This window comes from Canis aureus, chromosome 8, assembly GCF_053574225.1.
Source record: "Canis aureus isolate CA01 chromosome 8, VMU_Caureus_v.1.0, whole genome shotgun sequence".
Lineage (NCBI taxonomy): Eukaryota > Metazoa > Chordata > Mammalia > Carnivora > Canidae > Canis > Canis aureus.
In genome coordinates, this window is record NC_135618.1 from 70901044 (window position 1) to 70915995 (window position 14952).

General features: G+C 43.5%; 1 protein-coding gene across 1 annotated transcript; it reads left to right on the forward strand.

Moving 5' to 3' along the window:
* The first annotated feature begins 6917 nt into the window (after positions 1-6917).
* Positions 6918-10747, forward strand: CCL26 (C-C motif chemokine ligand 26). Its single transcript, XM_077904963.1, has 3 exons — positions 6918-7157; positions 7246-7360; positions 10170-10747. The coding sequence occupies exons 1-3, from the start codon at positions 7085-7087 to the stop codon at positions 10264-10266; spliced, it is 285 nt and encodes a 94-aa protein (XP_077761089.1). The 5' UTR covers positions 6918-7084; the 3' UTR covers positions 10267-10747.
* Positions 10748-14952: the final 4205 nt, after the last annotated feature.

Genomic DNA, 14952 nt, shown 5'->3' on the forward strand with positions numbered 1-14952 from the left:
TATCTCTCCAGGCATTATTTGCCTTCTGCTTTGATATCCTCACTTAATTATAGGGTTGTTTTGGCTCCACGACAGAGCCTGGAGCAAGCTAACCTTGAATCCTTTTCTCAGGGGAGGGGGACAGGACCCTAAGAGGTTCAGAGGCAGGAGAGGGCACAGGCAGGAGACAGACCTGCCTTTGAAACCTGGCTCTGCCCCCTGTTAGCTGTGTAATAACCTTGGACAAATTACCTCCCCTCTTGGAATCTCAGTTTTTCTGGATGGAAAGGGTTGGCATGATCAAATCTCCCTCACAGGAATGCTTTGGAGATAAGTGGAATAATTGTAAGACAGAAATGGAAATAAGGTTTGTCTCTTCTGATTTCAGGAAACATATTTTTCTTTGCTTGACTCCACTCTGTTTCTATCAGACCCAAACTAGGATGGTGCCTATAGTTTGCAGGGAGCTACCCAGCTCTGGGGAAACCTTCTACCACATGCCCCCCCCCCCCCGGCCTCTCTCTGATGTCTACTGGGACCATAGACAAAGGGTGCATTTCCAGTCACTTAACTTTGGTCTTGTCTACCATGTACCTGCAAAGCCTTGGGCAGTACCTGGGCACCTGGCGAGAACCCAGCAAACATTTGTTACATAAATGGATTCCAGACTCTGTGCCAAAAGCTTAGGAGGACAAACAAGAATACTTCTTCCTGGCTCCTTTCTGATGAATTGCAGGGGCAGGGTAAGGGTGCAAATGGAGAATAACTGGTATGTTGTCCTTCAAGGCACAAAGATCACTTTCTTTAAAGGAAGACTCTTTCACCCCCTAGCTTCTTTCAGATTCCCTCAATGTACATTCTTGAAGCTCCCTATGCTTCTCTATCAGAGTACATGCCCCAGGTATAATTCATAATTTATTGGGTAATTGTTTTCTGCTTGATACCTATTCTCTCCTCTAGAATATACATAGTAGGGATCACATCTGTCTTGTCACCTCTGGATCTCAGCATCTAGAACAGTGCAGAGAACCAAAAATCATCTGTTGAATGAATGACTCAATGGAGAAATGAATGGAAAGAGCTCACCGTCCAAGAAGGAAGGCAGACAGGTAAGCTGATGTATGTGGAAAGTGCCATCTGCAATTCAACTCTGTACAATGTGGAGCCAGAGGACAGCCAACTGATCTAGCTCAGAAGGAAAGATGGAAGAAGGCTTCCTCGAATAGGTGCCATGGGTCATCATTCCGGAGGGTGGAGGCATTGCAGACCCAGAAGAGGGAGTTCTACACCCGCCGCCCCAGCAGAAGGATTTTCTCTTACAACCCATAAGTCCATATGTAGTGGATACTGGCAGTGCCCACTCCATCTCCCCTCAGCACCTACGCTTCTGTTCCCACCATTCTGTCCGGCCTCCAGCCTCCAACCACGTGTGCCTTGAGGTCCTCCACCCGAGGTCCAAGTACCCAAGGTCAGTGGCCCCGGGAATGGCCCGGCTTCCTTTGATCAGTTGCAGTGACTGTGGCTCACATCCCAGTCTCCAGAGGGATGGAGCCCTGGTTGCCGGCAGGGGTAGCCTGCTCTACAAGACACCCTTTCTTCATTGGCTGCCTTCCCTTCTCTGTCTGAGTCCTCTACACCTCTTCTGATAATTCCTGTGGTCTCCTCCAAAATATACTGTTTGTCCTCAAATCCTTGCCTCAGGATCTGCTTCTAGGAGAACCTAGTCAGCTCGGGCTGCCATAACAAAATACCACAGATGGGGGTTTTAAACAACAGGCAACTATTTCTCACAGTTCCGGAGGCTGGAAGGCCAAGATCAAGGTGACAACGGGGTTGGTTTCTCCCGAGGCCTCTCTCCCTGGCTTACAGGTGGCCATTTCTTAATTAGGCCTTCAAGTGGCCTCTTCTCTTGCACACACATCCCTGGCATCTCTTCTTCTTATAAGGATACCAGTCCTATTGAATCAGGGCCCCACCCTCGACCTTAATTACGTCCTTAAAAGTCTTATCTTCAAATACAATTACATTGGGGATTAGGTGGCACAATTCAGTCTATAACGAGGGGAACTCAGCTAAGGAAAATGCACCTAGAGGGACAAGCCAGAAGAGTGACAACAAAACAGTAGGCCTGATTCTGGAAGTGTCTAGAGTAGTGGGGAATGAATATTATAGTCCACACCTTATGGGATTCAGGGTTCCGAGAGATCCATATATACATGGCAGGAGCCCAGCCATCAGGCTGAAGGGTAGGAGATATAGACTTCAACCTAAGGAAGAGGCTGTAGGGAACAGGGCAGGATCCTGGATTCACTAATTTATCCACCATATCATTTCCTTCTCTTCCACTAATTTCTTGAAATATGATATACATAATACAGAAAAGTACATAAATCCATAGAGTACAGCTCAGTGAATTTTCACGAGATAAAAAGGTGCACCCAGATCAAGGAACAGAGCATATCAGCCTCCCACAGAGCTCCCCTTGGGGCTCCCTTCTGCTTGCTACTCCCCAAAGGTAATCCCCATTTGACTTCCATTAGTATAGGTTAGTTCTGCTTGTTCAGTACTTTAGGCACATGGAATCCTACAATATTTTTCTTTCATATCTGGCTTCTTTTCTTCAGCATACCTGTAATTATAGTCTATTCTCATTGTTATACGGTACTGGATGATGTGAATAAACCACAATTTATTTTCCATTCTGCCATTGACAAATACTTGCATGGTTTCTAGTTTGGGATTATTATGAGCACTGTCTCTCGGCAAACACATATACACATTTCTTTTTTTTTTTTTAATTTTTTCTTATTTATTTATGATAGTCACACAGAGAGATAGAGAGAGACAGAGAAACAGGCAGAGAGAGAAGCAGGCTCCATGCACTGGGAGCCCGACGTGGGATCCGATCCCGGGTCTCCAGGATTGCGCCCTGGGCCAAATGCAGGCGCTAAACCGCTGCGCCACCCAGGGATCCCCATATACACATTTCTGATCAGTATATTCCTGGGGGTGGAATTGCTAGGTTATGGAGAACATGTACATTCAACGTTAGTAGATACTGTCCATCGTTTGCCACTCCCACCATGGTACGTTTCCAGGGGCCGTATCCTCGCTGGCTCTTGGTATTTTCCATCTTTTTCATGTTAGCCATTTTGGCAGGTACGTGAGTGGTATCATATGGTGGTTTAAATTTGTATTTCTCTGAGAACTAATAGAATCAAGCCTCTTTAGTTTATCATTTGGGTTTTCTCCTTCATGAAGTGTTCAAGTTTGTTATTTTTCTATTATATCATTTAAAAAAATTAGTTTCTTTTTACATTCTGAATTCCAGCCTTTTTAGAGATACACATATTAGTTTCTTTTTTTTTTTTTTTCACATATTAGTTTCTTAGAGCCTCCATAACAAATTACCCTGAACTGGGTGGCTTACAACAACAGATGTTTGTCCTCTCACGGTTCTGGAGGCTGGGTGTCTGAAATCGAGGGGTTGCAGGGCTGTGCTCCCTCCGACGGCTCTAGGGAAGAATCCTTGCTCACCTCTTCCTACTGTGTGGCGGCTCCGGGCGTTCCTTAGCATTCCTGGCTTGTGTCTGCATCGCACTGGTCTCTGCCTCTGTCCTCACAAGCCCTTCTCCCTGAATGTTTCTGTATCCTTTCACATGGCCTTCTTATAAGGACACTGGTCACTGGATTTAGAGCTGAATGGGAAACAACTCTTCTGTTTCATGTCTACTCACTACAACACTCTACTCTCAATACTTCACTTTGGAGACCAGATGTGAGTTTTCCTCACCCCAAGCAATTCTCAGACACCAGCAGGGTATCCTGCAATTTCACTCAATCTTGATGCTATCTACTCTTTGGCAGATAGCATCAGATCCCACAGATTAAGGGCTCAGCCGTACAAGACTGCCCCTCCCCCAGTTCAGCTGCCAATTGCAAGTCCAGGTTGTCACCTGTGCTTCTGACCTCCCAGCAGTAGATTGGAGGTTCCCATGACTCCCTCCTCAGGATTGATAATTTGCTAGAGCGGCTCACTGAACTCAGGAAAACTAGATTTATTCACTAGATTACCAATTTATTCTAAAGGATACAACCCAGGAACAGCCTGATGGAAGAGATGCAGACAGTAAGGATGGAGAAGGGTGCTGAGCTTCCAAGCCCCTGGGTAGGGGTAAGCACGCTACCCTCCCAGCGCCTATACCTGTTCACCAAACCAGAAGCTTCCTGAACCCTGTCCTTTGGGGATTTTTTTGGAGGCTTCATTATGTGGGCATAATTAATTAAATCACTGGCCACTGGGGATTAATTTAGCCTCCAGCCCCTCTCCTCTCCCCAGAGATTGGGTGGGTGGGGCTGAGGTCCTCCAATCACTTGGCTATTTCCCCTGGTAACCAGCTCCCTCACTGTAGTTTATCTAGCGGCTTTTCAAAAATTACTATATTAACATCAACACAAATGTGGTTGGAAGGGGCTGGATATGTGTAATAAGATGTTCTTTTCATCTTTATTGCTCTGGAGCTATTTCAAGGACAAAGGGCCGAATGTTAGAAACAAAAGATGCTCCCATTGCTCTCCCAGCTTAGAAAATCACACAGGTTTGGGGCTCCTGGGTGGCACAGTTGGTTGAGCATCCAACTCTTGGTTTCAGCTCAGGTTGTAATCTCAGGGTTGTGGGATTGAACCCTGGGTCAGGCTCTGTGCTCTGAGGAGCCTGCTTAAGACTCATTCTCCCTCTGCCCCTCACTTTCTCTCTCTCTAAAATAATTTTTTTTAAAGAATGAAAATTACAAGGTTTTGGGGGCTGTGTGCTAAGTATTGTAGACCAAATATATATTTCTTATTCTAAACCACAATATCGCAAGAGCCCACCCCAATCCAATATGGATTAACTAATTACAGCTACAAAGACCTTCTTTTCCAAATTAGATCACATTCCAAAGTTCTGGGTTGACATGAATTTGGGGGAGACACTCTTTGACCTAAGATGTATTGTAAAATTCTACCCCCCCACCCTCCCACCTTTTCACTCTCTTATTGGTGCCTTTTAATGAATAAAAGTTCCAAATTCTAACTACAGTCCAATTAATCAACTCTTTATCAGCCCCTTGTGGTTAGTGTTAGTTGCATCCCGTTTATGAAACCTTTGGGTCCCCCTTACACTGTAGCTGTTGAAGCAGGAACTGGTGTGTGAAGGTGACCAGCAGAATGATGTGGGACAAATTGAAGGCATTGGAGGTGGGGTTTAGGCTGAAAAAAAGAATGTTCTGGGACAAACATGTTAATGGCAACAGGTGCCATTGGGGCCCCACCCATGTCCCCTTATTCACTTCTGTGAGTGAAAGGCTGCTTATTGAAGACACTTGCCCTGCCTGAGGGCTATTATCCTGATCACAGAGGATGCTCAGCCTGTTCCAAGGACAAGACAGGGATGGGGGATGGGGCCCAATGACATGTAGAGAGGTGAAGGGTTAATATTCCCACTTCCTCACCCCACAACTGGGCCAGGTTTGTTCTGCACGGTTTCCCCAAGCCCCTCAGAGCTACCAAGCTTCAGCTGCCTTTGGCAGTAGCAGTAACCCGCTTGATCATCTGCCTCCATGTTGGCGCCCTTCCTTCCCTACCTCCTGTCCGCTCTCCCCGACTGGCATCTTCTGGAATTACCACTGTCACAAATTGCTTGTGCTGGGGTCCTTGTCTCAGCACCCGTTTTAGGGGAACCCAGGCTAAAACAATGATCTTCAAATCTGCCAAAACCTCAGTTTGCTCATCTTCCAAGAGAAGATAAATTAGGCATGTTTTAACAGAATGGGTGAATTGGTAGAAGCAATGGGAATATAGATTTCAGCCAAATTTTTAAAAGAACCTAAAAGAATTTTGTCAAAGAGCTGTCTTAGGTTGAGACAAGGTCAACAGTGAGTTCAGAACCATAGTCAGAATAGTCTGGATGACTACAAGTGGGGGTGTGAGGGTGCTGTTTTAAAGGGTCCCAGCTAGCTCTGAAAAATTCTATAGCTCTAGATGGCTAGTGGATTTTTTTTTTTTTTTTGCTCTTAACTCAAAATTTTAAAGCCCCAGGGTGCATTATCAGGGGGTGGATATGACTAAGCACAGGGTTATGAAACACAGATCCATAAGTCCCACTCTACCCCTCCCTAAGACTCTCCTGGTGAAATTCACTGCCCCATTCTAGAATATGCTTTCCCCATTTTAGTCAAATTTGGCTAAAATATAGATTACTTGGTGCCTCTCCCAAAGAGCTTGACCCAGGAGGTACGAAGCAGGAACAGGGAATATTTTTTTAAAGATTTTATTTATTTATTTGACAGAGAGAGCAAGAGAGCACAAGCAGGGGGAGAGGGAGAAGCAGGCTCCCCGCCAAGCAGGGAGCCTGATGCAAGGCTTGATCCCAGGACCTTGGGATCATGATCTGAACCAAAGGCTGATGCTTAACCAACTGAGCCATCCAGGTGCCCCGAATGGGGAATATTGTTGTGGGTGGGTTTTTTGGGGGTTTTTTGTTTATTGGGCTCCGGACACTTGTGATGTTCTGTGAGGTTTGGGACTCTAAACCAGATGAGGTAGCTCTAAGTGCCCCCAAGCAGCTCTGGCACTGAGAAGATAGGAACAATACTAGAGCATTGTTGTTGAACATTCATTGTCATGATTGGGCTGCTCTATGCTCACATCCTGAGACCATCCATGCCTGATCAACAGATAAGCAATGTTTAAAAAGCAAAGAAAGTTTTGGTCAAAAGCCAGAAGTCAGTCCTCTAAGGTATTTTGAGTCAGTTCTCGAGAACCATTATTTCATTTCCACTGCTTTTCAAACAACAAAGCATTGGTTCAGACAAAAACACCAGGGCAGAAACTCCCAATGGAGTACTGGCTCCTCCCCTTATCTCAGATGACATTTTTTTCTTTCCAATCTTCTTCTATAGGTATCAGGTTGCACCTCCACTAAAGGGTCAAAAGAACTGCTTTTGTTCTCAAACACAAACTTCTCTGGAATTCTCTTCAGGAATATCTTAGCCCTATAAAAGGGGGTCAGGTGGAGTCAAGAGGAATTTGGGAGAAGGCTGTGAAGGGCCCAGCTTGCAGCACCATGAAAAGCTTTCCTGTTGCCTTTCTTGTTCTCCTGATCTTCATCCTGAGTGTCCATCGTGGAGTTACCACACGTATGGAGCTGTCCCACTCCCTTGCTGGGTGGCCTGGGAGTAGAAGCAAAGAGCTACCTCTGAGCTCATTCCTCTCCCTGTTTTTTAGGTGGCAGTGATGTGGCCAAGTTCTGCTGCTTCCAATATAGCCACAAGATCCTTCCCTGGAAGTGGATACAGTCCTATAAATTCACCAGGAGCAGCTGCTCCCAGCAGGCTGTGATGTGAGTATTTCTTGTTTGAACTTTCAGGGTCCCCACCAGTGATGTTAAGTGCCTGGGTGCTGGGAAGACCCCCATAGTGCCAAGATGAGACTCAGGATAGGACTCTGGTAACTTCAGCTGTCTCCCTACCTCGGCCACTAATGAGTGTGACTCTGGAGCCTTAGTTTCCTAACTTCCATACTATGTGCCAAACAATATGCTAAGTGCTGGGTATAAAAGAGAAAACAGACAGCCCTCATAGACCTTACATCTAGCATAAGAATAGGGTGTTAAAGGCATTTGCACAAAATAGATAATCACAACTGTAATGAAGAGAGAGAGCAGGAGGAAATTTGTCATTGTAGGCGCTCTGGCTGAGCCTGAGGAGGAAATTGACATAAGACGGATTAACAGCAGAAAAAGCACACAAATTTTTCCATGTACAAAGGAGCCCCCATAGGAAAATGAAGACTCAAAGAAGTGGCAAAACCTAAATGCTTTAATGCTAGCTTGAACAAAAAGAGTTGATTGTGGAAATGTGACTAAAATCTGTAGGATAGACTGTATAGGATAGTAAGACTTACCCTAATAAGGTCTGTTTGTAAAGAATTTTCTTGGCCTTGACTTCCCATCTCTGATAATAGGAATATTCCTTTCCTCCTGGTACAGGAAGGACATTTTTCACATGGGAATTCTATCTCCTGTTTTCAAGGGAAAAAAGAGGAGGTCAGAATGCCCTTCTTGCACCTGCTGGGTTTTTTTTTTTTTTTTTTTTTAAGTGTCTTTAGCTCAAAATAATCCTTCTGCCAAAGTGGCATATTTTGCCACCATTTGTCATAGTCACACAAGGACATACTTTGGTGCGAGGAAGGTCTCCTGGAGGACGTGACATTTATACTGAGACCCCCAAGGATAAGGGAGAGTGGCCCTTGTGAAAGGGTCAGGGTGGAACAAGGATGTGCTGGGCAGAGAGCAGCAGGTGTGTGGGAGGAACATGTCACTGACAAACAGACAGATAGACAGGAGCCAAGTCATGCTGAGCTTGTCAGTAGCAAGAGAGATAACACAGGACTAAATGAGATATCACATGCAAAGTATTTGGCACCGTGCCCGTACACATTTAGCAAAGCTCTCTTTAAATGCAAATACAGAGAGCATTTGGTTGCTTCTTCCAAGGACACAGGGTTCCTGAACATCAGAGAATGGTGCAGAAGGGAGGAGATGGTGCTCCAGTGGCAGACTTGAATGTCATTGTTTTGAGACAGGAACAGGGAAGAGATGCATAAGCGCCTAATTATGGAGGGGCACCCTCTGGGGCTCAGGGTGCCCTGGGTCTTCTCCTTTATGTTTTGATTTAAAGCTTTCTGGAGTTTTTAAGATGTCAACACTTAACATCTGGCAAAGAGCCCTGAGCTGGGCTCAAAGCAGTAGCTCCATCACTTACAAGCTATGTGAGCTTGGGCAAGTCAAGTTTCCTCATTTGTAAAAGGAAGGAGAGAGGCCAACATCAGTAATCAGTCCCTGTATAACAAACCACCCCAAAACTTAGTGGCTTAATGCATCAATGATCATTTGCTTATCTCTGTGGGACAGGACTTTCAGCAGAGGTTGGCCAAGTGGTTCTGGCCTGGCATCTCTCATGTGGGTAGAGTCAGATGGAACTGGGGTTGGAACAGCTGGCAGCATCTCTCTTCGGGGCCTCTCTGTGTGGTCTGTTGGGACAGCTTGGGCTTCCTCGTGGTGTGGTTCCCTAGAGTGGTGGCCCTCCTTACAAGGTGGTTCAAAGCTCCAGGATAAGTGCCCCTGTGAACCACGCAGAAGCTCCATAACCTTCTATGATTTAGCCTATGAGGTCACACAGCATCATTTCTGCCATGATCTTCTGGTCAACCAGTCCCTAAGACTGGCCTTGATTCAAGGCGAGGGGACACAAACCCTCATCTTTCAATGGGAGTGATGTCAGAGAAACTTGCAGCTATGCTTTCAAATGTTCACAAAGCCCTGCGTCTCCATTTTCCCATCCTTTTGGCTTTTCTCCTCAGCATGGGGCCAGCCTGAGAGCCCTGTAAATACTGCTGTGCCCTGCAAGCTGCTCTAAGCTACAGCACCCAGATCTAGGCTCTCATCACATCTGAGGCTGGAGGATATTTAATGATATCAACGACAGCCCCCACACTTCATGGGTGCACAGTGTTATAAAGAATGCAGGAATCCTATATAAACAGCCATGGCAAACGACCCATGACATTGTGGTTAAGAATTGAGCAGCATGGCAGGCTTTTATCTCATGTTTTTCCGTGAAGATCTGATGTGCTATAATTCCATGATTAAAAATAATAAAGACTTTTTGGGGGTGAGGCTAATGTTCTAAAATGGATGGTGGTGATATTTGCATCATCCGTGGATCTACTAAAAACTATTGAATTATAATGATACACTTTAAAAGAGTGAATTGAAAAAAATAAAATAAAATAAATAAATAAATAAATAAATAAATAAATAAATAAATAAAAGAGTAAATTGCATGGCATGTGAATTATATCTCAATAAAACTGCTATGTTATAACAAAAGAATTAGAGGCATCATCCAGGTTACATGCTTTGTACTAAAGCTGTCAGAAATTATTTCCTGGGGGAGGTGGGCCTGGAAGCATGAGCTTCAGTGGAAAACTGGGCAGAGAGATAAGCAAGGACTGGAAGAGGAAGCAGAAACTCTAACAGGTGCAGCAAGATGAGAAAAAGTGAGCAAGGGGCTGATGACCCTCCCCCCTTTCATCTCTTCAGGAAGCAGAAGTTCTCAATATTGACTGTCAGGTTCTCTTTTCCACAGATTCACTACTAAAAAAGGCCATAAAGTCTGTGCACAGCCAAAGGAAAAATGGGTGCAAAGATATATTGCTTTACTCAGAGAACAGCAGCAATCGTGAATGTTGAATTTTAAGCCCAAGGACACTTGACCCTGTTGTCCTTGGAGGAGCCTGGAGATTTTCTTCAGCAGAAGACTCTGGGCCTGAGGAAGAGGAGAGGTTTTAATAAAGATTTCCCCATTAAGATTTGACTTGTTCCTAAATATTCTTATTCAGTAAAATCTGAGTCTTCTTCAAAGCAAAGAAACGGAGTCAGTATTTTTGGCTGATTCCCTGCACCAACACTGGTTTGGGATTCTTATGTTTTTGTGCAAACAAACAAACAAAAAAAGGCAAGGAAAAGTTTAACTATTTTGGTAAATGCCCATCAAATGTTTTCACATTGTTTACAGAGTTAAGTTTGTGTTATTTGGAAAATTAAATTCTGTGCAACTCCTCATGACCTGTGGGTGCTGGGTAAATAAAATGCCTCCATATTTGGCAGTGTTTTCTTATAAGGTGTCAATCAATAAACATAAATATTGGGGTGCCAGTCGGTTAAGCATCTGACTCTTGATTTTGGCTCAGGACATGATCTCAGGATCGTGAGATTGAACCTCTCAATTCAACAGGGAGTCTGTTCAAGATTCTTTCTTTCCCTCTCCCCCTGCCTCTCCCTCCTCTAAATAAATAAATAAATAACATCTTAAAAGTATGTTATCTATCTACAGCTAAACTTTTACTAAACTTTCAAGTAAAAATTAAATAACAAAGCTTATGGAAAGGCAATTGAGGTTATTCTGGAATAGCAGAGAAACTGCCAACTAGAGGGAACGGTGAGCGAGTCTGGAGAACAAAGGAGGAAAGCGGGGAGCTGGAAAGGGTTGTTTGGAACAAAAGTTCATTGGAGGAAAATGAAAGCTAGAAGTGGCTGTGGCTTCTCATTGGCTGCATTTGTCCGACAGAGAAGACATCTCTTTTCTTCCTGCTGGTCTATGTGAGTGGTGGTGATGCATGAGCACTCTCCCTTCATAGCTTTCCCACTCCATTTTAAAAATTTAAATAGGCTCCTTGCCCAATGTGGGGCTTGAACTCATGACCCTGAGATTAAGAGTCACACACTCTAGCTACTAAGCCAGCCCCATGTCTCAGCCCCTGCTCCATTTTTGATGAATGAGGCTTCCTTTATTCATTTTCACATTCCCCTGCTTTTGATCAGGATCTTTCCTCAAAATCATCACTGTTCAAAAGTCAGACTTTCTGTATTTAGTGGTTTTGTCCTTCAGTGCCAGGAAGGACCTTTCCCAATTGTTATGTTGAATGTCAAAGAGAAAATGTATAGCAAATGGAAGCCATTTAAGACCATGTTTGAGTAACAAGGAAGGGTAAGAGAAAGAACTCTCAGATATTTCCCATTTAAAGTCTTTATCTTATCAAGGTTGTAAGTGCTTGAGATCATCTTGGACCTTGAGCCAGCTCACCCATTCGGTCTGTCATTTCTACAAAGGTTTGACAGGCAATGAGTACAAGGCTTAAAAATGATTATACAGGGATTCCCCAGGTGGCGCAGCAGTTTGGCGCCTGCCTTTGGCCCAGGGCGTGATCCTGGAGACGTGGGATCAAATCCCACGTCGGGCTCCCGGTGCAAGGAGCCTGCTTCTCCCTCTGCCTATGTCTCTGCCTCTCTCTCTCTCCCCGATGACTATCATAAATAAATTTTTGAAAAAATGATTATACAAAACAAAGAGCAGAATAATAAACCCAGGTATGTAATGGTCCTAAACCAGGAGCCCAAACCTGAAAGTAATCAGCTAAATAGATCAGAAGACCCAGGGTCGGTTAGGCCAGGTTTTCCCCTAGCCTGAAATAAAAAAACTGTTCTAAATTCCAGAGGTTGGGGCACCTGGATAGCTCAGTTACATGCCTGACCCCTGATTTCACCTCAGGTCATGATCTCAGGATCCTGAGATCAAGCCCTGTGTCTACTGGGCATGGAGCTTGCTTCAATTCTCTCTCTCCCCCTCTGCCTCACCCCCACTCCCACCCCCAGGCTTGCACTCTTAATTAATTAATTCCAGAGGTTCTCCCCCTTAGCAATGGCCTGGGAGATACAGATGATGGTGTTCTTTTTCCAAGCCAATGCCAGTTAGGGAAAGAAAGGGAAGAAAAAAAGGATTTCATGTTTAATCCAATTAAAATTAGAAATCTTATTTTGGAGAGTCATGGCCAGATATTTGGGGAAACTAGAAGAATTTGGTGTCCAGTACAATTTATAAGTCTATCACAAAACCTCAGAGACAATAGAATTAGAATCTTTTTTTTTTTTAAAGACTTTATTTATTCATGAGAGAGAGAGAGAGAGAGGGAGGAGCAGGCTCCATGCAGGGAGCCTGACGTGGGACTCGATCCCAGGTCTTCAGAATCAGGCCCTGGGCTGAAGGCAGGCGCTAAACGGCTGAGCCACCCGGGCTGCCCGGATTAGAATCTAATATTGAGGGATCCCTGGGTGGCGCAGCCGTTTGGCGCCTGCCTTTGGCCCAGAGCGCGGTCCTGGAGACCTGGGATTGAGTCCCACGTCGGGCTCCCGGTGCATGGAGCCTGCTTCTCCCTCTGCCTGTGTCTCTGCCTCGATCTCTCTCTCTCTCTCTCTGTGACTATCATAAATTAAAAAAAAAAAATTAAGAATCTAATATTGACAATGGTGCAAATATAATTTTTCTCTCTGCAATTATCCCCATTATTTTCTTCAAAGATAATCACAGTGAAATGGATTTGTTTGTATTCAATATGACCTGGTTATTTACATAAGTGTAACAAGAACAGCGATTGACCATATAAACTCTGATAAGACTGCTTTACTGAAACTTTTATAAGGAATCTCAGATTGAGTTTTTAAAAGCCTCTGACACCAGGACTTTATTGGCTACATAGAAGACTATTTTAATCCCTTAAAATTGTCTGTTCATATCTGAATCTATGCACATCTCTCTTCAATATGACAATCCTGTTAAAGTCTTGGTAATATAGCCAATATTTTTTTAAGATTTATTTATTTACTTATGATAGACATCGAGAGAGAGGCAGAGACACAGGCAGAGGGAGAAGCAGGCTCCATGCTGGGAGCCCGACACAGGACTCGATCCCGGGACTCCAGGATGGCGCCTGGGCCAAAGGCAGGCACGAAACCGCTGAGCCACCCAGGGATCCCCTATAGCCAATATTTTAAATTGTGTTCAGTTTCAAGGAGAACAGATTTTAATTGATCTTATGCAAATAACTAATTATATTGCCACGAGAAAACAAACTAAAGAGTTTCCAAATTCTGGAGAGATCAGGTAGGGCAAGAAAGACAAATGTTTCATCTTGGTTTACAAAGGCACATTTTACTAATTGACATAAAACATAGCTAACATTTTAAACAAAAAGACATAGAAATTCTAATCACTCTTGTCAGTTCATTCAGCCCCATGTTATTGATTTTTGCTCTCTTTGAATCCAGGTTTCCCATTAGTTCTGGAAATTCTTACCTAATTTGGTTCAATTTTATGATCTCAAAGTTATGATAAACCTGCTTTGTCAGAGCTCTTTCCATGAATCTCTTTGAAGATGAATCACATTTGTAGGTATACTTTTGCAAAAATCATCAGAGTAAAACGATAACTGGAAATGACCAAAGACTTAGAAATGTCCATTATTTTTTTAATAATGTTTTTAAATTTTATTTATTTAAGTAATCTCTGCACCCAGTTTAGGGCTGGAACTCACAACCCTGAGATCAAGAGTCAGATACTCTTCTGACTGAGCCAGCCAGGTGCCTCTAGAAGTGTCCATTATTAATGATCTGATAAGAATTCATTGCAATGGAATTGACAAGGAAACGTGGTTATTTCAATAACATACAATTTTTTACAATAATAAAGGAGTTAGGACTGGTAACATTATGCTAGGATATATCAGATTTCCTGTAATTTCATATATTTTCTAGAATATTTATATTAATAACATTCACATATACAATATAACCTAAGAAGGTTTTTCATTATCTATGTAACAATGCTTCCCATGTAATTTAACATATCAAATACACCCAATTAGTTTAATACCTCCATTTTTTATAAGGAATAGAACAAATCCTTTGAGGTGTTTCAGAGGCCCTCTGGAAAAATTCCAAAGACTATATTTAGGATTTTATTTGGGGAAATTTGTCAAAAATATCAAGAGGTTTTGAAATACCAGGTCAAATAGTATCCTAGGTCACTACAAAACAATACTTAGTTAACCATTTAACTGTGGTGACAATAGATGTTAAAGGCAAATATAGAAAGTCACATAGTTCAGGGCACCTGGATGGCTTGGTTGGTTAAGCATCCATCTCTTAATTTCAGCTCAGGTCATGATCTCAAGGTCTTGAGACAAGCCTCACACTGGACTCTGTGCTGGGTGTGGAGCTTGCTTAAGATTCTCTCCCTCTGGGCAGCCCGGGTGGCTCAGCAGTTTAGCGCCGCCTTCCAGCCAGGGTGTGATCCTGGAGACCAGGGATCAGGTCCCATGTCCGGCTCTCTACATGAAGCCTGCTTCTCCCTCTGCCTCTCTCTCTCTCTGTGTGTCTCTCATGAATAAATAAAATCTTAAAAAAAAATTGTCTCCCTCTGCTCCTTCCCCTACTCTTGCACTTTTTTTCTCTCTCTCAAATAAATAAATTAAATTAATCATAAAAAAAAGAAAGTCATAGAGTTCAGAGCAAAAACTTCTCTTTTAATATGTAGA